The 27,069-nt window shown below is 43.1% G+C and overlaps 1 protein-coding gene across 1 annotated transcript in view; it reads left to right on the top strand.

The window, feature by feature from the left end:
* Positions 1-962: 962 nt before the first annotated feature.
* Positions 963-27,069, top strand: part of cyp26b1 (cytochrome P450, family 26, subfamily b, polypeptide 1) — a 57,751-nt gene continuing 31,644 nt past the window's right edge. The window contains exon 1 of the mRNA XM_079579942.1: positions 963-1,409. Within this exon, the coding sequence (XP_079436068.1) occupies positions 1,206-1,409 (204 nt within the window). The 5' untranslated portion in view covers positions 963-1,205. The remainder of the gene's footprint in view (positions 1,410-27,069) is intronic.

Genomic DNA, 27,069 nt, shown 5'->3' with positions numbered 1-27,069 from the left:
TATCAAAGGTAGAACTTAAACCTCTTAACCCCCGCCTGAACCGAGCACGTTTTCCTCAGTGTGGCTTTACCCAAATCTAAAAACTGGCAAAAAAAAAGCGACAAAAAAGGGACAAAAACGTGACACAAACGTAACTAAAAGCGACAAAGTTAGGATCACTTTCGCGTGAGGCATCGCACTGTCGCTCTCCAGTCCAGAAGGGTTGAGATTTGGGTCAAGCCGAACTGGTTCAGGCGGGGGTTAAGAGGTTAAAGCGTTGACCTACTTTCGTATTTGCAAAAAAAGGTGAGTGTGTGGGGCTTTAGGGGAGAAACCATTTCTTTAGGTCGAGTGTATGTATGTCATCTCCCTCCTCCTCTCCCCGTGTCTCTGTTTGTGAGCCTGGCGCGGGTCCAGGGGTGCACGCGCTGCTCGCCACAGGGAGAGAGAGAGGGAGAGAGAGGGAGGAGGAGGAGGAGGAGGAGGAGGAGAGCATCTCTGGAGCACCTTTTCAAACCCAGACCAGGCGCCTCAGCATCACTGCGCCTTGGAGCGGACGGACCGGACACTTCGCCACAACTTCGCTCGTTTCTGGAACTTTTCAAAGCGACGCTGTTTGAGTTTTTTTTTTTGTTCTGATTTTACGCGCGCCTTTTTCTCCTCGACTTCTCCCTGAAAAGCCGCTGTTAAGGGTCCGCGTTTGAGGACTCGGGACTGCGAAGAGCTGTGGAAACTTTTGCGAACTTTACAGAAACGAAAATGAGCTTCCCAGCGTCAGCCGAGCGCGCAGCGTGCCGTGCGCCCCGTGCGTAAAAGTGGATTGTACGGATTCGTGGCCAGATTTCCCCCCGCAGAGGCTGACTTCCCTCACTGCTCTCGTGCTCAAGGCAAAAGTTGTGATTATTATTGATCCTGAGAGACTTTCGCGGAGACTTTTCCTCAGACTTTCGCACTTTGGTTCTCGAATAAGTCAAACGTGTGTGATTATTTGCATTATTTAAAGACTTTTCGCAGAGACTGGCCGCGTTGACAGACCCTCCACTCTGCGCGAGCACAGACTGAGCCCCTTCAGACTCCTCTCCAGAACGCTCCATTCATCCAGCGCACAGACGGCTCTTGTCGCCGAAGGAGCCGCTGCGCTTTTTTACGCAACAACGGAGCGCTCTATTTTGACTCTCCCGCACGGCCTGCTCCCCTGCCCTGGGACTAACGGGACGCCCTCCGCGATGGTGTTCAGCGCCTTCGACCTGGTGTCGGCCCTGGCCACGCTGGCCGCCTGCCTCGTGTCCATGGCGCTGCTGCTGGCCGTGTCGCAGCAGCTGTGGCAGCTCCGCTGGACGGCGACGCGCGACAAGAACTGCAAACTGCCGATGCCCAAGGGATCCATGGGCTTCCCGTTCATCGGAGAGACGTGTCACTGGCTCATGCAGGTAACGGGGGGTGCGGAGGAGGGGAGGGGGGGCTGTGGCGCGCGCTGTTTTTCATTCATAAGTGAGAGAAAAGTTTGGCATATAAACGGAACTATAGGCTCTTAACCCCCAGCGTATGTTCTCCAGTTTGGCTTTACCCAAATCTAAAATCTTCTTGGAAAAAAGTGTCAAAATAGCAACAAAAATGAGACGAAAAGGCGACGAAAAAGTGGCAAAAATATAATGAAAAAGCGATTGATAAAAAAGTTCGGAAAACGCTCAGTTTCGATGAGTTTCGTAGGTCTTAGCTTTCAAATGAGGCTGGGATCTTTTAGGTTTGGGTAAAGCTGAACGGGAGAAAATGCACCTGGTTAAGAGAAACTTTGTGCTTTCTGTCTTTCATTTTATTGACGCTCTTTCATTCATAAGTGAAAGGAAACTTGGCACGAAACACAAAAAAAGTACAATTTTGTGCCATCGGACAAAGTGTCCGCGCTTTTGTCACGCGCATGTTCTCAAATGCGCTCGTGAAGATCATTCTCTTATTTCAGCCACTCGAAGCGTCATATTTCAGAATCATCGTCTCGTTTCTGGCGCTGTGCCGCGCGCTGCAGCCAAAGCTTTTCAAATCCCAAAACCGAAATGAAAATACGCGTAGAAACTAATGGACGCGCCAGGAGTTGCCGTTTAGCGTCATCCGCCGCAACTTTACGCACGGTCCGGGCGCGCGCCCTCACTCCGCTGTCCTCAAAATCCACAACTTCCCTGTGATTCTCTCCTTAACCCGACACCCTCCACCAACAATGACCCCCTTCTTCATCGTTTCCCACACGGAACCTCAATGTCGCGCGCGTAAACGTCGCCAAAAGCGCACGGACCTCTCCAAGAGCGTAGCGACACCGATCTCGCAGATTTATTATCGTGATTTCGTCGCGGAAACTGACGTGGGGCCGTTTCTTTTTCAGCCTAAACCGGGAGAATGAGTCAGTTTTCTTGCTCTGTTTGCGTAAATCAATTCAGTTGAGAAGAAGAACGTGCAGCGCGTCTCCACATCGTCCCTTATCGGGAGCGTGTTTTCACAGACGCATCAGCGCGCTTTAAAAACATGTGTCTGCGGGGAAACCTCTCCAGATTCTCGGGGTTTTTAAATCAGGGATCAGGGTCTGTGCGTCTGCAGCGCGGGGCTGGTGTGCGCGTTCTGAGCATCTTTCTGTCAGAGTGGAGCGTTTTTAAGAGGCAGAGAGAGAGAGAGAGGAGGAGGAGGAGGAGGGACAGAGGAGGGAGGGGACTTCAGCGAGGGCACGTATCCCTCGTACTAAAAGCTCATAAAAATATGACAAAAATCAAGAGTAAATGTGATGCAGCGGGTTTTAGGGCGAGTTTAAACCTTCACAATAAGGCGTTTCAAATCTGCTTCAACATTGCCCTGTAGATTTATCAGGGGAAATGTAAGATTAAGAGCCATTTTCTCCACTTCAGCTGCTCCCACAGTCTCATCAGTGGGTCACGATCAAGTAAAGCTCAGGTTTTTAGAGCAAAATAACATTTAAACTGTCTTCAGTGCAGTCCAGCTTTAACCAGGGGCTGGACTGGGACTGAAAAACAGCCCTGGACTCTGGTCAGCCTGGGCCCAAATTAGCGTAAATGTGACACTTTCACAAATACATATGTGAACCTCTTACCCCCCGCCTTAACCGAGAGCATTTTCTCCAGTTCGGCTTTGCCCAAATCTAAAAGCTTCTTGACTGGAGAGCGACACTGTAACGCCTCATTTGAATAGATAAATTCTAGAAAAGTGATGGTAACTTTTTGTCACGTTGTCGCTGCATTTTTGTCATGTTTTAGCTGCTTTTTCATTCTTTTTTTGTCACTTTTTGTCACTTTTTCGTTGTGTTTTCGTCTCTTGTTTTTCAGGGTTTTTTTTTCATGTTATTGTTTTTTTTTCACCGCTTTGTCGACACGTTTTTGTCACATTTTGTTGTGTTTTTGTCACTTTTTTGTCACTTTTTTGTCACTTTTTTGTCACTTTTTTGTTGCGTTTCCAGCGCATTTTTGTTTTGGGATGCTTTTCTTTTAACCCCTTAACTCCGACGTCTTAAACCGTTTCTTGGATCAGAATTTTCAACTCGGTGCTCTGGCATTTCACGAGGTTGATGTGAAAAGTTTGAGAACCACTGATGTAAGAGAGCATTTACACACACACACCTTTGCTCCTGGGTGTGTGTTCACATTTCAGAACAGAGGAAAAGACGTAAGAGCCATTTTTTTCATTTTAAAGACCGCGCTGCAAGAAGTATTTAACTAGATCAGTATAAACAATTTGAGCATAATAATCCAAATTTTAGTTGTTAAATTGTTGGGCATTTGTCCGAGATTATTTCACTTGTTCTGAGATGTTTCTGACTCGTTTCGATACGTTTCGTCCTTATTTCAGGTCATTTTCTTTGCCAATGGGGTAAGAAAATTGGTCTTTTCTCATTGGCAATTTTACTTTCTTATTTCAAGCGAGATTTACCCTAGAACTGGTCTGAAATGTCCTCAAACAAGCAAAGCAAACTCGGTCCGATCAGGAAAAGTGTCTAAATGAGTGAAAACCGCTCAAAACAAGAAACATTTCCTCAATTCAAGTCATTTAAGCCAATGCTTGATATTTACTTTCTGCAGTGCGGTGCTTTACTTTGGCCTACAACTGGCGGCTTCGGCCCTCGGTCTTTTAAAATGAAAAAAATTGTCCCTCCGTTAAGAAAACCTGCCTACCCCTGTTTTAAAGGGACGTTTTAAACCGTTTCTTCGATCAGGATTTTAATCTTGGTGCTCTGGTCAGGCATTTCACGAGGTGGTACCTGAAGTTTGAGAACCACAGATGTAACACAGAGCATCTACACACCTTTGCTCATGGGTGTGTGTTTCAGAACAGAGGAAAAAACCTTAACCTCTCACCCCCCGATTTAACCAAGCTTTATCCAAATCTAAAGAAGAAAAGCATCAAAACACCGATGAAAACGGAACAAAAATGTGCCAGAAAAGCAACAAATAAATGATAAAGTAGAGATGAAAACCCAACAGCAAAGCAATGAAAAACAAAAAAACATGACTAAAACACAACAGAAAAGTGACGGTCTTAGCTTTCAAATGAGGCTCTCTCAGTCCAGAGGCTTTTGGATTTGGGTGAAGCCGAACTGGAGGAAATGCACTTTGTTAAGGTGGGGGGTAAGAGGTTAATATGTGTTTTTAGACGTACGTATTTATGCAGATTTGGTCAGAGTCCAGGGCTGTGGTTCAGTCCCAGTCCGGCCCTTTCCTATCACAGGCTGAGGCCACATCCAGAGGTGTAGATTTGGGTAAAGCCAAACTGGAGATAATGTGCTGGTTCAGGTGGGGGTTTAACTTGTTCGAAAATATTCTTTGATTATTTAGTTTCAAGTTGTTTTTCGAAGACAAGAGGACGGACGTTTCTCATTTCCTGATTATTCGAGCTTTAATAATGTTGTTTGAGGCTCAAATGTAACGACTGATGTAATGACTGAGTCCTGCCATTTATTTATCTGAGTTTAGGAAAGTGAATCCCATCAAATGAAAGAGCAGCTCAGAATACAGGGAATCATCAGTAACACTTTAACCTCTGGCCCTCAAGATGAGTTTGAGAAACATTATGACACAAATCAGAGAGTTTATGTGATAATCTAATAATGTTAAATAGGAGGGAAAAAGGTAGCAATACGGTCAATACACTTAGGTCATATAATATGTACAAGTGCACTGGAAAGGGAATAATCGTAATAATAAATGACATAAATCTACTTGAGTTAAGAGATTAAATCTGAGGTTTGAGTAGATTTGGTCTTAGATGAGATAAAACCTCTAGTCGTTGTTATTCTCTTGTGTGTCATTTCAAGTGAAAAACAATTATTTGTCTGATTTAAAGTTTTATTCTTGTTCCATTTGCGCTGTAGTATTTGTGTCTCGGATTAGTTCAAACCGACTCAAATTCAACATAGAAGAACTTTTATTCAAGCAACTTTAAGTCATTTATCTCATTTAAGACGGTCATGTTTCCAGTGTTGTGCTTTACTTTGTTCTGATAATCAGCAGCTTCGGCCCTCGGTCCATTTACAATAAAGAAAATCGGCCTCCGCCAAGAACACTTGCCTCCCCCAGAACTACACGAACTAAATGTAGTACAGTGTAATGAGCTCTGTAACAATGTGTACTAACTTGTATTAGCACTTTGTAAGTACATAAAGTAACAGGACACGAGACCCTCAAGGTTAGAGTTAAAGTTATGTCTTATTACATTGTGTACAAACTGCAAATACATGTTATTCCATGAATTCCATTCCATATTCCACAAGTACAGGTTATTCCACATTGTTCCAGAGCTCATTACATTGTTACTGAGGTACAATGTATCACGGGAAGTGCAAAATAAAGTGTTACCGAATACAGGGGCGGATGGGACTGAAAAACGGCCCTGGACTCGGACTAGCCTGGCCCAAGTCTGTACGACACTTCCACAAAGACACATTTTAACCTCTTATTCCCCGCCTTAACCAAGTGCATTTTCTCCAGTTCGGCAAATCTAAAAAACTCCTCGACTGGAGAGAAACAGAGACTCATTTGAAAGCTAAGACCTACAAGAGTGATTGTAAGTTTTTGTCGCATTTTTGTGAAATTTCTGCCATGTTTTGGTTGATTTTTGTTGCTTTTTCATTCCTTTTAAGTGGCTTTTTGGCATCACGTGTTTGTTGCTGTTTTCATTGATTTGCCTCTTCACGTTTTTGTCAGTTTTTTGGTCATGTTTTGTCATTGCTTTTCGTCCCTGTTTTCGCCGCTATTTTGATGCTTTTCTTTTAAGCTTTAGATTTGGGTAAACCTCAGTTAAGGCGGAGGGTAAGAGGTTAAAGGGAAAATTGAAAGGCCAGACTGGTGGCCCTGGAGCCAGTGGCCTTTCTGTGCTCCTGACCGCATACAGTTACTCAGAAGGAGTATTGTAAGTACATGTATTTAGTTACTACAAAGCCTTAAAAGTCACAGTTTTCCACAGTAAAAGTTGCTCCTACCACACGGTCTCATTTATATTCTGTAATAACGCTGTAATAACACGATAATAGCCGTGTGATCATAATAATCCTGTTCATTTGAGCCGTTGTTTTTGGATCTGAGGTCGGCAGGCGTCTGTGGCCTTGACCTCCTCGGGGTCGCGACCCCGGCCGTGGAGAGGAAGTCCCGGCGGGTTCAGGGGGCGGAAAGGTCAGAGGTCGACGTAATCTAAGTGCCCGTGAAACCGCGGCGGATTACCGTAAAACGCGGAGCGGCGGAGGCGGCGCAGACTCTCCGTGTCGCCGCCACATCGCGGTTTTTAAGAAAAGAGCGGCCATTTTTTTATAGTTTATATGGAAACAACAAAATCAACATCCACGCTCATTCATTCACAAATACTCACATGTTTGGTATCCACGTGTAGCAGGCTGTATATACGCTGTATATATCCATATGTATCCAAATATGGGCATTTCCTTTGTGGGCAACAGCGGCTAAAGACAGGAGGAACAAACACAGGGACTAAACTTTAGGCTCACTCAAAACGACTTTATTCAAAAACTAAACAAGATCCAAAATGGCCGCTTTGTGACTAATATATCAGGAAAATAAAACCATACATTTAAACTTGGCTCGATCCATTATTTAGATTTCGTCGTCGCTTAACCTCTTAACTCCCAGTGTAACACCTCATTTGAAAGCTAAGACCTACAAAACTAAATTGATCTTTTTCCTCACATCATCAGATTTTTTTTCATCACTTTTTTTCTCATTTTTGTCAAATTTTCGTGACTTTTTTTTTGTCCCTTTTTCGTCAAACTATTCGCATTTTTGTGTCAAATTCTTATCACTTTTTTGTCCATTTTTTCTCAATTTTTCGTCAAATGTTTCTCACTTTTTTGTTAAATTATTGTCAATTTTTTGTTATTTTTTTGTACATTTTTTGTCACTTTTTCATCAATTTTTTCTCAGTTTTTCCTCAAATTTTTCTCACTTTTTTGTCAAATTTTTGTCCATTTTGTTTTATTTTTTTGTCCATTTTTTGTAAATTTTTTGTCACTTTTTTGTCAAACTATTCGCATTTTTTTTGTCAAATTCTTATCACTTTTTTGTCATTTTTTTGTCACTTTTTCGTCTATTTTTTCTCAATTTCTCGTCAAATGTTTCTCACTTTTTTGTTAAATTCTTGTCCATTTTTGTTATTTTTTTTGTTGTCACTTTTTCATCCGTTTTTCTCACTTTTTCGTCCCATTTCCATCATTGTTTTCATCTCAGTTTTGTTGCTATTTTCACAGCTTTTTTCCAGAAGCTTTTGGATTGGGGTAAAGCCAAACTGGAGAAAATGTGCTCCGTTCAGGTGGGAGTTAAGGGGTCAAAACATCTGCAATTTTGTCCATTTTTATGAATAAAAACCTCATTTTAGATGAAAAACATAAAATGACAGAAAACTTTCAATACGTTTTTTCTTCAGATTTATGTCTGTAATCTCCACCGAGAGTTTCGAATTAATATCTCTACATTATAATTGTTTCCCCTTTTCACCTGCAGCGTCGAACCTCATGACGACTTTAATATTTACTTACTTTACTTTATACTTTTTGTTTTGTGTTTACGTGGTTTTACCGTCGTTTATTTCCACGTCCAGTCGCTCAAATGTTTTTTTTCTCGCACTGTCGGATCTCGCTCGTAAAATGTGTCATGAAAAGGAGAAAAGGAGAAAATGAGAAAATGATCTTCAAAGTCTAGTTTTGTACCGTGTATTTTTACCGTTATTTTCCTCTGAATTTGCCGCCGTGCGAGTCGTTCAGGCGGCGCGACGTGAAGCTTAAAGCGACCGGCGAGAGGAGCTCAGAAACTACACACGCCGCCGTAACCTATGGCAACATCGACAGGAAGTAACAAGAGAAATAACAATTATTTTATTAATAAATAATAAAAACAAAATCAGGTTCAAATGTACTTTTGAAAATACATGAAAAATATGAGAGCTTTTAAATAAATGTACAGTGGGGAAAAAAAGTATTTGGCCAAAATCCAATACAATGTCTATGTGAAACTGACCAAATACTTTTTTTCCCCACTGTATGTATGATTTTACAGTCGCTAAATGAAATAACGATGATAAAATGTAAAAAAAAAAAAAAATCTGAAATACGACTAATATTTTGCTTGTTTATTTAATTACAGAAGTAACAAAACGTTTTACTGTAGATCCAGAAAACGTGCGATATTTTCCTGTAAATGTGCGAAATATTTACGTATAAATGCGGCGTGTATGAAAAATGCAAATCTGCCCCTGATTTGAGAATCTGATTTCAATAAGATTCTACATTTAAACTGAGGAAAAACAAAACATGCACAACAGCCTCTGTTGGAGTGATTCATCTTGTTGCGCAGAGAAAACCCTGTTCCTGCTCCTGATCCTCTCGTTTCTGTTCCGGAGGAGTGAAAGTGTAGAAATGTTGAATTGTAATATTAGTATTTGCTCAGTAGTACTTTGTACTTTGTACTTTGTACTTTGTGGACGTCTTGTGTGGGGACAGTTTCCGTGGGTTCGGTGCCGGGGCTGGCCCGGTTCCAGCGTCGGGTCAAACTGATCGTAGTACACGTGTAGAAGTACCTGCTGATACTAGTACACATGTAGAAGTACCTGCTGATACTAGTACACGTGTGGAAGTACCTGCTGGTACTAGTACATGTGTAGAAGTACCTGCTGATTGTAGTACATGTGTGGTAGTACATGTGTTCGTAGTACACATGTAGAAGTACCTGCTGGTACTAGTACATGTGTGGAAGTACCTGCTGATTGTAGTACAAGTGCGGAAGTACCTGCTGGCCATAGTAGTAAACATGTGGAAGTACCTGCTGATCATAGTACATGTGTAGAAGTACCTGCTGATACTCGTACATGTGTGGTGGTACATGTTGTACATTAAGTACCTGCTGATCATAGTGCACATGTGGAAGTACCTGCTGTTCGTAGTACATGTGTGGAAGTACCTGCTGGTACTAGTACCCGTGTATAAGTACTTGTAGGAGGGAGTACCCGTGTATAAGTACTTGTAGGAGGGAGTACCCGTGTATAAGTACTCGGGGGAGGGAGTACCCGTGTGTAAGTACATGTGTTCATAGTACCCGTGTATAAGTACTCGGGGGAGGGAGTGTGTACTGGACACATGCAGCACAGACACGGCTCTGAAAGTGGGTCAGACAGAAGGAAATGAAGCTGAACCTGCCGAGAATTATTCAACAACTGTTACGACTGGACCGAGGCGTTCGGGGTCAGAGCGGGCGACCACAGGCCGGTGTAGCCCCTCATTTGAAAGCTAAGAACAACCAAACTGATCATCACTTTAGAGTCAACAAGTTTTGTCCTGTGATTTTGTTTCTATTTCGTCTCTTTTGCGTCACATTTTCATCACTTGTGTTTTCATTGCTTTTTTGTTGATTTTTTACGTCACTTTTTTCCTGTTTTACGCTTGAAGCTCTTAGATTTGGGTAAAGCCAACCTGGTAATAATGTGCTGTGTTCAGGCGGTGGCTGAGGAGGTTGGATGTGAAAACAGGTGGAAACATGGACTTTTACTGAGGTTAACATCTAAAGTAAGACAAAACTCACCGCTGTTTATTTAACCACGTTTGTCGACTTGCGGCAAAGATTTCCCGGAAATCAAAATGGCGGCTCAAAAAGCAACAAAAACATGACAAATATGTGTCAAATATGTGTCGAAAATGTGTCAAATATGTGTCAAAAAAGTGACAAAAATGTGTCAAAAATGTGTCAAATATGGGTCGAAAATGTGTCAAATATGTGTCAAAAATGTATCAAATATGTGTCAAATATGTGTCAAAAAGCAACAAAAATGTGATTTAAAAAAAGTGTCACAATGCGAAAAATATGTGGCCAAAATGGCACAAAAACGGCATAAAAAAGTTACAAAAATGTGTTAAAAATTGTCAAATATGTGTCAAAAAGCAACAAAAAATTGATACAAAAAATGTACAAAATATGATAAATATGTGGAAAAGATTTGTCGAAAACATGGCAAAAAACACAACAAAAGATTGTCAAAAAAGTCCTAAAAATATAACAAAAAAGTGTCAAAAATGTATTAGATATGTGGCCAAAAACGGCACAAAAAAGTGAGAGAAATGTGTGAAAAGATGAGGAGAAAATAGGACCTGAACTGTCTCTAAACCCGCCTCCTCGCGTCGCCCTCGGGGACAGGGTTTTGGCCCGCGCTGTGTTCCTCTGCAGTTTCTTGGCCCGGGACCGGCCCGGGACAGGTCTAAGTGGCCGGGCCAGAGGGTCGTCTCGGGGTGAACCAGAGGCCACGGCGAGTCCCTGCCAGAACCTCCAAAAGGCTCCCGCTAATCCGCACACGGAGCGGCTAACGAGAGGCTAACGAGAGGCTATAGAGAGGCTAACGAGAGGCTAAAGAGAGGCTAACGAGAGGCTAACGAGAGGCTAAAGAGAGGCTACAGAGAGGCTAACTAGAGGCTAACGAGAGGCTAACGAGAGGCTACAGAGAGGCTAAGGAGAGGCTAACGAGAGGCTAAGGAGAGGCTAAGGAGAGGCTAAAGAGAGGGTAACGAGAGGCTAAAGAGAGGCTAACGAGAGGCTAAGGAGAGGCTAAGGAGAGGCTAAAGAGAGGCTAAGGAGAGGCTAAGGAGAGGCTAAAGAGAGGCTAAAGAGAGGCTAAGGAGAGGCTAAGGAGAGGCTAAAGAGAGGCTAAAGAGAGGCTAACGAGAGGCTAAGGAGAGGCTAAGGAGAGGCTAAAGAGAGGCTAAAGAGAGGCTAAGGAGAGGCTAAGGAGAGGCTAAAGAGAGGCTAAAGAGAGGCTAAAGAGAGGCTAACGAGAGGCTAACGAGAGGCTAAAGAGAGGCTACAGAGAGGCTAACGAGAGGCTAACGAGAGGCTAAGGAGAGGCTAAGGAGAGGCTAAAGAGAGGGTAACGAGAGGCTAAAGAGAGGCTAACGAGAGGCTAAGGAGAGGCTAAGGAGAGGCTAACAAGAGGCTGGACGTACGGAGGGAAGAGGGACGAGATCGGATTGTTCTTGGCCCGAGATCGGCAGCGTTTGTCGTGATTGTTGCTCTGGTTAAATCCAGCTCAGACTCTGGTTTCGGGAGTGTCGTCTGTAATAAAGTCAGCTCTATGTGGAATATTGGATTTACACTAAACTATTCTCCAGTTATTTTATCTCCTCAGCAAGTGGTATCGGTACGAGTACGAGTACAAACGTGTGGTATCGGCCCGATACCCGATACTGGTACTCAGATCTTTCTTATATTAGACAGAGCAGCTGTTACTTAGTGGTAAAGCAGGAGTTATTGTACTTTTGCTTTTGCTTTGCAGCTTGAAAACACAAAAATGTGACGGGGACAAACTTTCTTCTTTGTTGTGAATCAGTGGCCTTTGACTGTACGTCTGCACAGCGCCACCTGCTGCTCTGGAGTGTGCATTACAAGGCTTTAAAATGACACTTTAATCCCTTAACTCCCACCTGAACCGAGCACATTTTTTCCAGTTTGGCTTTACCCCAATCCAAAAGCTTCTGGAAAAAAGCTGTGAAAATAGCGACAAAACTGAGACGAAAACAATGATGGTAATGTGACAAAAATGTCACAAGAAATTGACAATAATGTGACAAAAAATGTGATCAAATTTGACAAGAAAATTACAAAAAATTGACGAAAAAGTGACAAAAATGTGATAAAAAAATGACCAAAAATTTGACCAAAAAATGACAAAAAAATGACAAAAAAGTTACAAAATGTGACAAAAAAAATGACAATAATATGACAAAAATGTGATAAGAATTTGACAGGAAAATTACAAAAATTTGATGAAAAAACGACAAAAAAATGACAAAAAATGACAAAAAAAAGTTACAAAATGTGACAAAAATTTGATAAAAAATTGACAAGAAAATGACAAAAGATTGACGAAAAAATGGCACAAAAATGTGACAAAAATGTGATAAAAAATGACCAAAAATTTACCAAAAATTTACAAAAAAAATGACCAAAATGTTGCAAACTGTGACAAAAAATGCCAATAATGTGACAAAAATTTGATAAAAATTTGACAAGAAAATTACAAAAATGTGACGAAAAATGACAAAAAATGGACCAAAAACGGACCAAAAAATGACATAAAACTTACAAAAATGAGTTGAATACCCAACAAACAAATGATGGAAAAAAAATCTAATAACCTGAGGAAAAAGATCTCTCGGTTCAGGCGGGAGTTAAGAGGTTAAATGTACTTTTTACTCTGGAGCAGAAAGTACTACGTTTATCTTCCAAGTGAGTAAAAGTCCCACAAACACGGCTCGCTGAAATCCCTCCTCACCTCCTCAGACGTCCAAACTCTGCCATTGTGCGACTCTCGAGATGTGAAATTCCGCCTCCGCCTCGGCCACGGCCCAGTGATCAAACCTGGGGGCCAATAAGATGGGCCGCAGATATAAGCCGGGCCTTTGATGCGGGGCCTTTGTGCGGTGTGTGTCGCGGTATTAGCCTGGGGTCCCGGGGTGAGCGCTTAGAGCGTTTTCAACATCCCTAATCTGCCTTTCTCCTGTGTCCGCGGGTCAGGGGCCAGCCTTTTCTCTCCCGCCTCCGCCTCCATTCTTTCACACGTCGCCTATTCTTGCTGTTTTCTGGCTGAACTATCCGTAGCCCCGGCGTTTTCTCTTTTTTTTCTCTCTTTTTTTTTTTTTTTTCCTTCACCAATAATCCGTTCCTTTTTGGAAAGCTTCTCTCCGCCTCCTCAGCCACGCTCGCCGCTCGCTTTCACCGCGCTCGCCGTGGACGAGGAGGGGAGGGGGGGGGGGGGGAGCCGCGGACCTGGAGACCTGCAGGTGTAGGACCCGCGCTCTCAGGCAATGACCCAGACCAGTGTTTGCAAAAGGGGAAACTGGACATTATTTTGATTGGAAAAGCTGTTAGTTTGGGGGAATTTTCTGTATCTCGGATGTTTCGGTGTCGTCCATGTGTTTTTACTGAGGATTTAAAGTTCTCGAGTGTTTGTGCAAAGGTCGGCCAGTCCACACTTAGGCTCTATCTCCTCTGGGAACAACCAGGAGGAGCTGGTCAGCAGACTGTGAGCTCTGGGCAGGACATGATGCTCTCAGTGATGCTTTAAAGGGACTATACAGAGTCTAAAAATGTTAAAATTAAGTATTTTCCATGTGAATGAGCTCAGACTTGTTCACCACAACTGCCTCTGAAATCCTGCACTGTCACTCAAAAAGTTGTTCGGGTCTGAAGTGCCGTCATGCACGAGCTTAATATAGAAGCTGCAGTTACACGTACGACCTGAGGTGGCAGTAGTGAGTATAAAATGGCTAACTTGCGTCTCGCCCCTTTAAAATGAACTCTCACATACGCAGGGGGCCAGTGCAAAGATTTAAGTCTGGTGTGTTTTGAATATAAAGGTTGAAAAGGACAGGACCCAGAATGAACAGAATACAGACGAGTTCTCTTTCAGTTGTAGACTTCCTTTTTTATTCATTTATATAGATATTTATTTTCTATATACTATATTGTGAGGCGTAATAACACCTGGAGCACTAACATCCGCGCAGTATTATCGTTAAAGTACTCCAGGTATTATTACGCCTCATAATATAGTTCCCCTTTTTTATCAGCTCTGGAATATTGGATTTACACTAAACTATTCTCCAGTTTGTTGTTGTTTTATCTCCTCAGCAGGTGGTATCGGGTGGTATCGGTTTCTGGTATCAGGACCTCATTAATGAGTATGAGTACAAGCGTGTGGTATCGGCCCGATACCCGATACTGGTACTCAGATTTTTCTTTTTATATACTATATTATGAGGCGTAACAACACCTGGAGTACTAACATCCACACAATATTATCGACAAAGTACTCCAGGTATGATTACGCCTCATAATATAGTTCCCCTTTTTATCCACTTAGAAAATCGCCGTGTTTAGTTTTGTGTGACTCGACTCTACGTAACTGTATTTAAATTGGGAAAACAGCCTGGGCTCATCTTACTCACCCCAGTTTGGAGCCTTTACAGGGAGAAGCTAAATGCTAACGTTAGCCAGACAGGAACACGCCACATAAGCTCAGGTAGGAACAGATCTCAGTGTGTAAAAACAGTCAAAGTGCAGATACAGGACCAACAATGTACTTAAGTAAAAGTATAAAAGTTCTGAAGAGTTTAAAGGGGCTGGAAGCAAGTTCGCCATTTTATACTCACTACTGCCACCTCAGGCCATATATGTAACTGCACCTTCTATATTAAGCTCGTGCATGACGGCGATTCGGGCCGAAGTGACACATTTCTGAGTGACCGTACAGGATTTTAGAGGCAGTTGTCTGTCAGGTCTGAGCTCATTCTACACATTAGGACATGGCTGGAACATGTAGGGGGAGGAAAACACTTAATTTTAACATTTTTAAAATCCTTATAGTCCCTTTAATGTGCAGGATTTGTTAAAGGTTAGGTAGATCGTACACTCGGGAGGGACGGTCTGCTCTGATTTTGTATAGATCTATGAGTTGGTTTGTCTAAAAATGCAAATAATCCTAATCCTAATTTAAGGTAAACCATTTCCCTGGCCCTAACCTTAATTTGTGTCATGATATCTCACGTTTTCACAGCAGACCGTCCCTCCGGAGCAGACGATCTAGCACTAACCTTTGTTAAATCATTTGAATCAAACCAGGTCTAAATCTGGACTAAACCAGTTCCTCGTCAAGCGTCACGATAATAAATATAAATATATATAAATAACAGATAAACGATACATTTTGGGCTCGATGTTTATCACTTGTTTATTGCAGCTTGTGTGATATTGTAGGAGATGATGACGCACTTTTAGAACAAAGGTTTACTGTTATTTTATGCCTGAGAGTCGACAGTATCAAGTATCGTTAGAGTCGATAATATCATTTATCGCGATACTTTCCTGCCTCAATATATCGAACTTCAAACTTGTTATTGTGACAGGCCTAGCAGTCACTTTGAAAATAAAATACTTTTACTTTAACCTCTTAACTCTGGCCTGAACCGAGAGGATCTTTTTCCTCAAGTCATGAGATTTTTTTTCCATCATTTTTTTCACATTTTTCGTCATATTTTTGTAATTTTTCATCAATTTTTCGTCACTTTTTCATCAATCTTTTCTCACTTTTTTGTCACATTTTTGTAATTTTTTTGTCACATTTTTGTAATTTTTTTGTCACATTTTTGCCACTTTTTCATCAATTTTTCGTCACTTTTTCCTCAATGTTTTCTCACTTTTTGTCACATTTCCATCATTGTTTTTGTCTCAGTTTTGTCGCTATTTTCACAGCTTTTTTCCAGAAGCTTTTGGACTGGGGTAAAGCCAAACTGGAGAAAATGTGCTCGGTTCAGGCGGGAGTTAAGGGGTTAAACCCAATTTATAGTGGAGTAAAAAGTACAGCTGCAGGCTCTATGATGTAGTGGAGTAAAAGTAAAGTAAAAGTACCTATAATTTGTACTTTTACTGTGTCGCTCCCTGGTCTTTCCCGCTCATTCATTCACAAATACTGACCTGTTTGGTATCCACGTGTAGCAGGAAAGGCCGTGAACGAGATGGCGCTGTAAATCCAAATATGGGCATTTCCTTTGTGGGAGACAGCAGCGGCTAAAGACGGGAGGAACACACACAGGGACTAAACTTTAGGGCCGTTTTCATCCCACTCTTTAACAACATCTGACCTTTAGGGACTTCATGGTGACTTATTGACCTTTGAACTCTTCATTTTTTCTCATTAGTTTATCCAGAAAGGTGGCGTTGAGGTAAACACCACAACGTCCTGTTTTCGGGGTCTGATTCCGGCGGTCGTGGACGCGCTGCGCTCCGGCCCCGCCTCCCCCCCTCTCGCCCTGGCGCTCGTTTCCTGGCGTTTTCTACCCCCCTCCCGCCTCCCCCCCCCCCTCTTTTCCGCTGTCCCGCTGACGGCGTGGCGTGACCGCGGAGAGACGTGGGGCATTGTGGGAGCGGGGCAGCGATCGCCCCCATTGAAGCGCGCGGGTTCCTTGGTATCTCTGGCAGCGCCTGAATGATCGACGGCTCAAAGGAGGAAAGGAATTCCCTCCAAGCCTTTGACCTGGTTTCCTCCTCCGACGCCGCCGCGGATTATTCCTGTACAAAAAACAAAAAAACGGGGGGAAAAAAGTGCACGCCTGACTTTACCCGATGGGTCGCCTTTCGCCCCGAGATTCAGGACCGTGTTTACAGCCAGAACTTCCACGTCAGGCATTTATTGTATCTATATATTTATTAATAAAAGCAGTCATGAAAGTACAAATGATTTCAAGTTTGCCTCGATTAACCCCTTTAACTCCCACCTGAACGGATCCCATTTTCTACAGTTTGGCTTTACCCGAATCAAAAAGCTTCTTGGGGAAAAAGCAACAAAACAGCCACAAAAATGAGAAGAAAACAAGGATGTAAACGCAACAAACATGTGACAAAAATTCAACAAAAATGTGACAAAAAAGTGACAAAATTTTTTGAAAAAAAAAAAAAAAAAAAAAAAAAAAATTCTACAAAAACTCAACAAAAAAGTGACAAAATTCAACAAAAAAGTGACAAAAATTCAAAAAAAATGTGACAAAAATTCAACAAAAATGTGACAAAAATTCAACAAAAAAGTGACAAAAATTCTAAAAAAATGTGACAAAAATGTGACAAAAATTCAAAAAAAAATTCAACAAAAACTCAACAAAAATGTGACAAAAATTAAAAAAAAATGTGACAAAAATTCAACAAAAATGTGACAAAAATTCAACAAAGAATCAACAAAAAATCAACAAAAAATCAACAAAAAATCAACAAAAATTCAACAAAAAAGTGACAAAAATTCAACAAAAATGTGACAAAAATTCAACAAAAAAGTGACAAAAAATTAATTCTATTTAACTGTTACACATTAATAATAATGCATTGGTTTTATATAGCGATTTTCTGGACACTCAAAGACGCTTTACATTGTATTATTCATTCACTCCATACTCGGTGGTGGTAAGCTACTATTGCAGCCACAGCTGTCCTGTGGTAGACTGATGGAAGCGAGGCAACCAGTCCTGCGCCATCAGCCCCTCCGACCACCACCAACCAGTCACGATCTTGGCATGTCCATTCAATAAAGGACTTTTACTAAGTCAGAGCGCCTCAGATCGTTTTCCCCTGTGCTCATCGACTTTTATACCTGACCTGTGAAGAGCACCTGCGCCGACCGACTGATGCACTCACTTTGTTCTGTTTTTCTACACTCACTCACTATATTCACAGAGGCTTCATGGTGTTTCCAAACGGTCCCCCCTCCGAGCACCGCCCCGGCCCTGCTGAGCTCAGGGCTGTCGGGCCGAGCGAGGGCGGGACAAACGGATCTTAATGAGCGGATTTTAACCAGCGTTCAGATCCATAAAGGATTATCTTAAATCTTAAAGGAACAGGCCCCGTTTTTACATACTGAGATATGCTCTTACCTGAGCTTTGACGAGTTCTTTAGGACCTGTCTGATCTTCACCCGTGCCTTCAGTCACGTAAACACAGCGCAGACGACGTTAGCATTTAGCCTCTCCCTCTCTCCTCTATAGCTCCAAAACAGGTCAAGATAGAAGCTACCAAGCTCTTCCACGTTTTCACTATTTAAATATGGTTACGTGAAGTGTTCCACTACAAAGTATAATTACACAAAATGAAACAATGTGGACTTTCTAAGCGGATAAAAGGGGGGACTATATTGTAAGGCGTAATAATACCACGAGTAGTTCGAAATCCGCACAGTAATCTTCACTTTACTGTGTGGATGCCAAATTACTCCTGGTATTCCTGAAAGCCACAGGTGAAGATCAGACAGGTCCTAAAGAACTCGTCAAAGCTAAGGTAAGAACATATCTCAGGATGTAAAAACGGTGGCCTGTTCCTTTAAGACTTTGTCCCGTCTCACTGTACGACCTTTGACCTGCGGTTTTCAGACACAACCTCAGATTTTTCTCACTCGTGATCGTACGTCGTAAACGGCCAAAATGGTGCAGTTTCACCGGCCGTCAGACAGTTCAGGTTAATTCTATTCTTAGGTTGACGTAAGTGTTTAACATCAGTTACGTCAACCTAAGATTACCATTAAACTGAACTGTTAAGAAAGTTGGAATTAGTTTTGTGAGTTGAAACAGCTTTACATTTTTTACAGTGTGTGACGGCCGAGTCCACAGTTTTGTCTAAACCAGGCGCATTTTCTCCAGTTCAGCTTTACCTGAATCTAAAAACTTACAGCCTGTTTGCCAGTGTCACGCCTCATTTGAAAGCTAAGACCTGCTAAACTGACTGTAACTTTTCTGTCGCTTTGTTGTCACATTTTAAAGCGTTTTTGCCCCTTTTTTTGTTGTGTTTTCTGGGGGTTTTGTCTCTTTTTTCTCAGTCTTTTTTTTGTGGATCCGTCACATTTTTGTCTCTTTTTCTTATTGTGTTATTGTGGCTTTATCCGGCCTGTTTTTGACGCTGTTTTGTTGCTTCTGTGTGGCTTTGTTGTTGCTCTTTAGTCATATTATTGTCAGTTTTTAGTCATATTATTGTCAGTTTTTATTCATATTATTGTCAGTTTTTAGTCATGTTTTTGTCACTTTTTAGTCATATTATTGTCAGTTTTTATTCATATTATTGTCAGTTTTTAGTCATGTTTTTGTCAGTTTTTATTCATATTATTGTCAGTTTTTATTCATGTTTTTGTCACTTTTTAGTCATATTATTGTCAGTTTTTATTCATATTATTGTCAGTTTTTATTCATGTTTTTGTCAGTTTTTATTCATATTATTGTCAGTTTTTATTCATGTTTTTGTCAGTTTTTAGTCATATTATTGTCAGTTTTTTAGTCATATTATTGTCAGTTTTTAGTCATATTATTGTCAGTTTTTAGTCATATTATTGTCAGTTTTTAGTCATATTATTGTCAGTTTTTAGTCATATTATTGTCAGTTTTTAGTCATATTATTGTCAGTTTTTAGTCATATTATTGTCAGTTTTTTAGTCATATTATTGTCAGTTTTTAGTCATATTATTGTCAGTTTTTAGTCATATTATTGTCAGTTTTTAGTCATATTATTGTCAGTTTTTAGTCATATTATTGTCAGTTTTTAGTCATATTATTGTCAGTTTTTTAGTCATATTATTGTCAGTTTTAGTCATGTTTTTATCACTCTTTTGGCTGCGTTTTCATCCTCGTCTCCGTCTCTGTTGACACTGTTAGATTTGGGTAAAGCGTCCCGGTTCAGGCGGGGGTTTGGAGGTGAAGAGAGAGACTGCAGGACGGCTCCGTGTTTAAACTCAGACTTTCTCCTCACGCTCGTAAACCGTGGCGCCCCCCCCCCCTCCTGAACACGAGGGGGGGGCGGAGGTGAGGGGCTAAAAATACCCCGGCCCGCTCTGTCGGCCTCGGGGCGAACCTGGGCCCGGCCTTATAAATGTCCCCTTTGTAGCCGCGCTGGAAATGTCCAACAAATGAGTCTTTTATTGGGGCGAGACAAAAACACGCGGGTAATTCTGTTTACGCAGATCAGCGGCGGGACGGGGGCGGAGTCACGGGGGCGGAGTCACGGACACCGAGGGACGGGGGGGGGGATGTGGAGAAATATCAATTCAAACAAACTCCACGTGTGTCAGATGTTTTCCGTAAAATCCTCCTTCGCTTCTCTCAGATTCGCGTCTTGTTGCAAAGTAAATCCTCCAGTGAAGCTCAGCAAACACGCCGCCATTTTGCTTTGACCCCCAGTCGCCCCGAATCGCCCCGAGTCGCCGTGATTCGTGGTGAGTCGCCCCGAGTCGCAGGGTTTTAGAAGCAGAAAGAAATCACCTTCACAGCTTCACGGACCTGAACACTGAGCCTCTTCTCCCACATGGAGCCACTGCCGTTACATCATCCGTTTTTGATCAGAAGGTCGGGGGTTCGAGTCCCCGCTGAGGAGCTCCGTTACCCGGGAGGAGCTCGGAGTAGAGCCGCTGCTCCTTCACGTCGAAAGGAGCAGCGGCCCGAGCCACTAACCTTAAAGGGATGTTTCAGGATGTTTGACATAGGACCTCATTTCCTCGTTATCCAGAGTGTTGCTGATTTCTGGAGAGATTTTCTTTGTAATTCATGCAGTTCTTATATTTGAAGAGTTTCGTGGCGCTAGGCTAGTGCAAGGCTAGCACATGTCTATGGTATCAGCTAGCCTGCATTAAAAACAGTGTGACCCGCTCCACAGAGCACCTGAGGCAAATCACTTATACCAGTGGTTTCCAACCCTTTTTGCCTCGCGTACCCCTTGAGTCGTGGATTTATACTCTGAGTACCTCCTACCTTGAGGATTCTGCCAATATTATTACAAAGTGACAAAATAAATTAATGTTATACAGTATTTAACAGTGTGTTGTGTTTAAAATTAAGCTAAAATACTCTCAAAATCAAACCATTTACTGAAAAACATAATTAAAACTAACTTTCCTTTGAAATTCATATTGAAATTCTTTTGTTTTTCTTTTCGTTTTTTTATCTGAAATAATTCCAAGTACCCCCTGCTAAGTGCTCAAGTACCCCCAGGGGTCCCCGTGCCCCTGGTTGGGAAACACTGACTCATAACACCAGACTAACCATATAAATGTCTGTGTCGATAGAGTCATTTGAACCATTTTGCATTTAAAATTATGCAGATTTTTTGGGGTTCGGCTCCTGCAGAAGCTCGAACCTTCAGTCCGATAAAGCTTCATGGTGTCTGGACTCTCCTGCGCCCCCCCCCTCATGTTCTCCTCCGCCTCGTCCTCCTCCTCGTCCTCCCCCCAGACTAATCACCCTAATGTCATTTACAGCAGAAGCTTCATTTCTTAAACCCACAATGACATCAGGCCTTTTCCACGGCTCTTTCTGCTCTCACTTCTCACCTTTTCAAAGCCCTGGCGCCGAGGCCACGCCCCCCCCTCGCCGCGGCCACGCCCCCCCCCTCGCCGCGGCCACGCCCCTGGCTCCGCACGCCACATTCCTCACTGTCACTTTTGTTTCTTGGACCCGTTTTTGTTCCACTGCGGGACGGACTGAGAAACCCCTGGGTTTTCCTGCCGCCGCTGCCGCGAGTGGAAAACAGAGGCTGAACTGCTGATCTCCAAACGCCTCGTCCCACCTCGTGATGTCATCAGACAGCTCTTGACCCGGTTTTCCTCCTGTGTCGGAGCGTAACCCCCGGGTCGGCGGCGGCGGCTCAGGTCGAGCTGTTCCCCCCGTTTCTTTGGCAGCGTCCCGGGTCGAGCCTGTGAAAGGGGGCCTTGTCTCGCTCAGGAACTCCCTCTGAACCGCTGCCTCCGTGCGGTGGAGGAGGAGGAGGAGGAGGAGGAGGAGGAGGAGGAGGAGGAGGAGGGCGGAGCTGTACAGCGGCTCGCCCGGGGGATTATTCACCCCCCCCGTCCCGCTCGGGCTGGTGTTTGAAGCGCGACTGTCAGACGTTTGAGAGGGAAGTTTCGGAGACTCCCAATCAGCGAGAACGTTACATACAGGCCTGGATACTGTTCTGTCCCGTACCTATACCTGTACCCATACCTATACCTATACCTATACCTATACCTATACCTATGCCTATGCCTATGCCTGTGCCTATGCCTGTATACCTATACCTATACTTATACTTATACTTATACCTATACCTATACCTATACCTATGCCTATGCCTATGCCTATGCCTATGCCTGTATACCTATACCTATACTTATACTTATACTTATACTTATACCTATACCTATACCTATACCTACCTATACCTATACCTATACCTATACCTATAATACTGATACCTATACCCATGGGCGTTGGACTGGGGGGGTAAAGGGTACTGAGTACCCAGGGCCAAGTGCAGGGTGGGGGCCCTCAAAAGTGCTGCAAAAAGCGTTCTGTATTGTACTTTCTAAATTTCCTCATAATTGATACTATAAGAATCAAACACAACAGGGCTGAAATGCAGTGGTTGCTAGACAGAATTTTGCTAATGATGGATGAATTTTCGGGCCCTTTAAAAATAGCAAACAAACAAAAAACAAACAAACCATGAACTAAGCATCCATGTGTTTGTTTATGAAGCATTCTTTTTAGGTTGACCTATTTTTTCACCTGGTTAGGCTATATATAATTATGTTATAATAGAAAAAAAATAAACTGCACTGTGAAATTGTCACTGCTTTGTGGTTAAAGAACATAAAATATGAGCGGGGGTCCACCAAGATAGCTTGTACTCAGGGCCCAGAATTTGGTGCTACGCCCCTGCCTATACCTGTACTATAATACTGGTCCAGTTACTGCTGTGTTTTCTGTCCTCCTTTAGGACACACTGATATGATTCAGATCATATATTTGTTCACCTGTTTCTTGCCACGCCCCCGATCACAGGGTTTGCGTTAGGATGAATGGGATGTAAGTTCTAGAAACTAGAAGGTCTTGGCTTTCAAATGAGGCGCCTGAACCCATTTTATGTAGTTCAGCTGTACCCAAATCTAAAAGCTTCTCCACTGGAGGGCAACAGTGTGACGCCTCATTAGAGAGCTACGACCCACAGAAGTGTTGTCGTGTTTTTGTTGGTTTTTCATCTAATTTTGTTTTTTCCTTCTTACTTTTTCGTTGTGTTTTTGTTGCTTTTCCTGCACATTTTTGCTCCGTTTTCATCCTGGTTTTTGTAAGAGGTTAAGGAGAAAATGGAGAGGTCAGACCAGCGGCTCTTCCAGAGTACAGGACATAAGGCCACTCCGCACGATTAACTAGATTTCTTTAAATGTCTCATTTTGGGAACAATAATCTGAATTTGAGTTGGTTTGACGAGTAAAGATCTGACTGGGCATTTGACCCAGATTATTGAGATGTTTCTGACTCCTGGCAGCTTCACTTTATTATTCCAAAATGACCTTAGACTTGTTCTGCTAAGATAAACTCAGGCACATCAGGGGAAAAACTCTCAATGACTTTAAACCCAATTTCCTCAATTCAAGTCATTTAAAGGAATAGGCCACTGTTTTTACATACTGAGATATGTTCTTACCTGAGCTTTGACGAGTTCTTTAGGACCTGTCTGATCTTCACCCGTGCCTTCAGTCACGTAAACACAGCGCAGACGGCGTTAGCATTTAGCCTCTCCCTCTCTCCTCTATAGCTCCAAAACAGGTCAAGATAGAAGCTACCAAGCTCTTCCACGTTTTCCCTATTTAAATATGGTTACGTGAAGTGTTCCACTACAAAGTCTAATTACACAAAATTAAACAATGTGGATTTTCTAAGCGGATAAAAGGGGGAACTATAATGTAAGGCGTAATAATACCAGGAGTAGTTTGGCATCCGCGCAGTAATCTTCACTTTACTGTGCGGATGCCAAATTTCTCCTGGAAGAAGACTCAAAGATGACTCAAAGAGGGTCACCGTGTCGTCCACAGGTCATAAAGAACCTCCCCTGAAAAGCCTAATCCGGCGCTAAACTGTCCCGAAACCTCTCGATCTAAATCAAATCGTCACGTCCCGAACGTCCCGAAAGCCCGGGCGCAGAAACCACATCTGAGGTCCCGGGTTCTTCAGAAGGAGCAGGAGTCGCCGCGCGGATGAATTACCGTCAACACCTCGTGAAAAGGTCCCAACATCTGAAGCAGCTTAGGCGCAATTACGGGAGCGAGCGGCGAGCGGCGAGGGGCGAGCGGCGAGGGGCGAGCGGCGAGGGGCGAGCGGCGAGGGGCGAGCGGCGAGCGGCGAGGGGCGAGGGGCGAGGGGCGAGCGGCGAGGGGCGGGGCCTCCGCGCTAATTAGCCGCATTTTTCATCCATAAAAGCGGTCTGGCAATCAGCAGAGGCTTTCAAAAGAGCGAGCGCGGGCCCGGCATCTGTCCTCAATTTAGAGGGGGGGGGGGGATGGAGAGCAGGAGGGGGGGGGTGAAAAAAAACGAAACTCGGAAGACACGAGACGAGAGGCGCTGGAGACGAGGACGGACAGGAGTGACGGGTTCGAACGGCCTCAAGCCCGACGACTGGGGAACGTCAGTGTCATCGGACTGGCACGGGTTCAAAGGTAAAGGCGGAGGAGGCGGAGGGGGGGGGGGGACGAGGGGGGGGGATACAGTAGGGCTAATGTGTGAGTTTGGTTACATGAGGAACACGAGGAGCGGGAGGATCATGGAACTCTGGAAGAAATGGCAACTTATTTAAGAAAAAATGGACGAAAAAGGGTTTGAATTAAGACGATTAATGCTGATTTTGAGGAGGTTTGGACTGTCTTTAATGCACTTAATAAGAGAAATAAAAAATAAAAAATGAAACTAGACACTGTAATACACCTTATGTGTGATTTTGGAAGCTCTGTGATGAATGGAAGTGAAATAAAAAGTCACGATCTGGACATTTTATATGTATTATTGCGTTTCTTTTCTTTTTTTATCCTGAGGGGGCGTGGTGTTAATCTGAGGGGGCGTGTTGTTTGTGAGGGGGCGTGGTGTTAGTCTGAGGGGGCGTGTTGTTTGTGAGGGGGCGTGGTGTTAGTCTGAGGGGGCGTGGTGTTTGTGAGGGGGCGTGGTGTTAGTCTGAGGGGGCGTGGTGTTAGTCTGAGGGGGCGTGGTGTTAGTCTGAGGGGGCGTGGTGTTAGTCTGAGGGGGCGTGTGTTAGTCTGAGGGGGCGTGTCTTAGTCTGAGGGGGCGTGGTGTTAGTCTGAGGGGGCGTGTGTTAGTCTGAGGGGGCGTGGTGTTAGTCTGAGGAGGCGTGGTGTTAGTCTGAGGAGGCGTGGTGTTAGTCTGAGGAGGCGTGGTGTTAGTCTGAAAAAAATCTGTGATTTTGATCAAAACTAGCCTCTGTTTAGCTTAGATTTCTCAGGAACTGAGACACATAGAATTAAACCGTTTTCACCTATGGAGAGCTTAAAGTCTCTTCTTTCAAATGAGCCAAATCATGTGTCCATAGCTGTAACATAGAATACACTGTGGAGCTACAAATATCATGAGAAACTACTCCACATTTTAATCCAACCTTGTATTGGTACTGTTCAGTTTTCGTGGCATCACAATGTATTTTAATAGCGAGAATCTTTATCTCCCCCATTTTGAAACTCCAATCCACCCCAGCACTGGTGGCGTTCAAGGATGAGGCCTGAGGAGGTGGAGGAGGGGCGGAGGTGGGTCACAGCACGCTGGGAGATGAAGCCCTGATTGGTCGATTAGTGACGTGGAGATGAATGCAGTTCTGCTTTGTCTGATTTCCAGTGTGATTTCTGCTCGTTTCCTTCCAGTGTCGACAAACCAAAAGATCAAAACCACAGGAGAACATTCGGCTCTGACAGGGTTAAACGCGACTTTAGACGAACCCGCGTTTTAGCAGCTTTTATTCCATTATCCCGGCCCCCGCGGGACGAGAAATCTCATTTACTGTACTGTTTGGAGAACCTTTAACCCGCGCTCGCTCGGATCGTTGTCCCGGAGGCTCTTTCGACATCGGGTTTCACGGAGTTAACCCGCTGGACGCGCTCGCTCTGAACATGTGCAGAGGCGCGGCGTAAAGAAACACTCTGACGGGACGTCCCAGAGGGGGAGCCGCACTTTACTGTAACGTAAAACTGCGATCGCCACTTACGTGTTCGAGGCTAAAACGTCCATAAGAGATGATGCAGAACCTGGAATGTCATCGCGCTTCTCTTTTGATGGTTCCTGTGTCGGCTTTTCTTTGTTTTCAACTTATTTACTTTGAATCTCATTGAAGAGTTTAACCCCTTAACTCCCACCTGAACCTCCAGTTTGGCTTTACCCCAATCCAAAAGCTTCTGGAGAAAAGCTGAGAAAATAGCAACAAAACTGAGACGAAAACAATGATGGAAATGTGACAAAAAAGTGACGAAAAATTGATGGAAAAAGTGGCAAAAATGTCACAAGAAATTGACGAAAAAATGACAAAAATGTGACAAAGATGTGATAAAAATTTTACAAAAAAATTACAAAAAATTGCTGAAAAAGTGGCAAAAATGTCACAAGAAATTGACACATAAATTGTTGAAAAAAATGACAAAAATTTGATACAAAATTGACGAAAAAACGACAGAAATGTGTCAAAAAATGACAAAAAAATGTCAAAAATGAGTTGAATACCCAACAAAAAAATGATGGAAAAAAAATCTGATGACGTGAGGAAAAAGATCCTCTCGGTTCAGGCGGGAGTTAAGAGGTTAAACTATGGACGAACACATGGGATTATGAAAAAAATGGCCACCTTTTATTCTTGTTTTCCTCAATGAGCTTCATATAATGAGGTCGTCCCTGAAATGGTTTCACCCCCACTCCGACACTGACGTCTAATTGTCATTTTTTCCCCTCTTTGTCGGAGTGGTGACTATTAGTAGTTTTAGTCGAACAAAATCAATTATTGTACCAATATAGTGCAAAATGTTACAACAGCACCTGTTTCTACAGCACCGACAGTGACTTTACCTCATTCATTTAAGTCAAATAAATGCCATGTTAGATCATTTTGAAAGTGTCAGTTCAGCTTGAATTCTTCCTTTAACACGTATCTGTGTTGATGTCAACAAGCTTTGCAATAAAAGTTGGAAAAATGTGAAAGTTGATGGTAAATGGTCTCAACTTATATCGCGCTTTTCCACCTACAT

Source organism: Gobius niger (genome assembly GCF_951799975.1).
Source record: "Gobius niger genome assembly, chromosome: 21".
Taxonomy (NCBI): Eukaryota; Metazoa; Chordata; class Actinopteri; order Gobiiformes; family Gobiidae; genus Gobius; species Gobius niger.
Note: the sequence above shows the minus strand (reverse complement) of the source record. Positions and strands in the feature narration are given on the sequence as shown.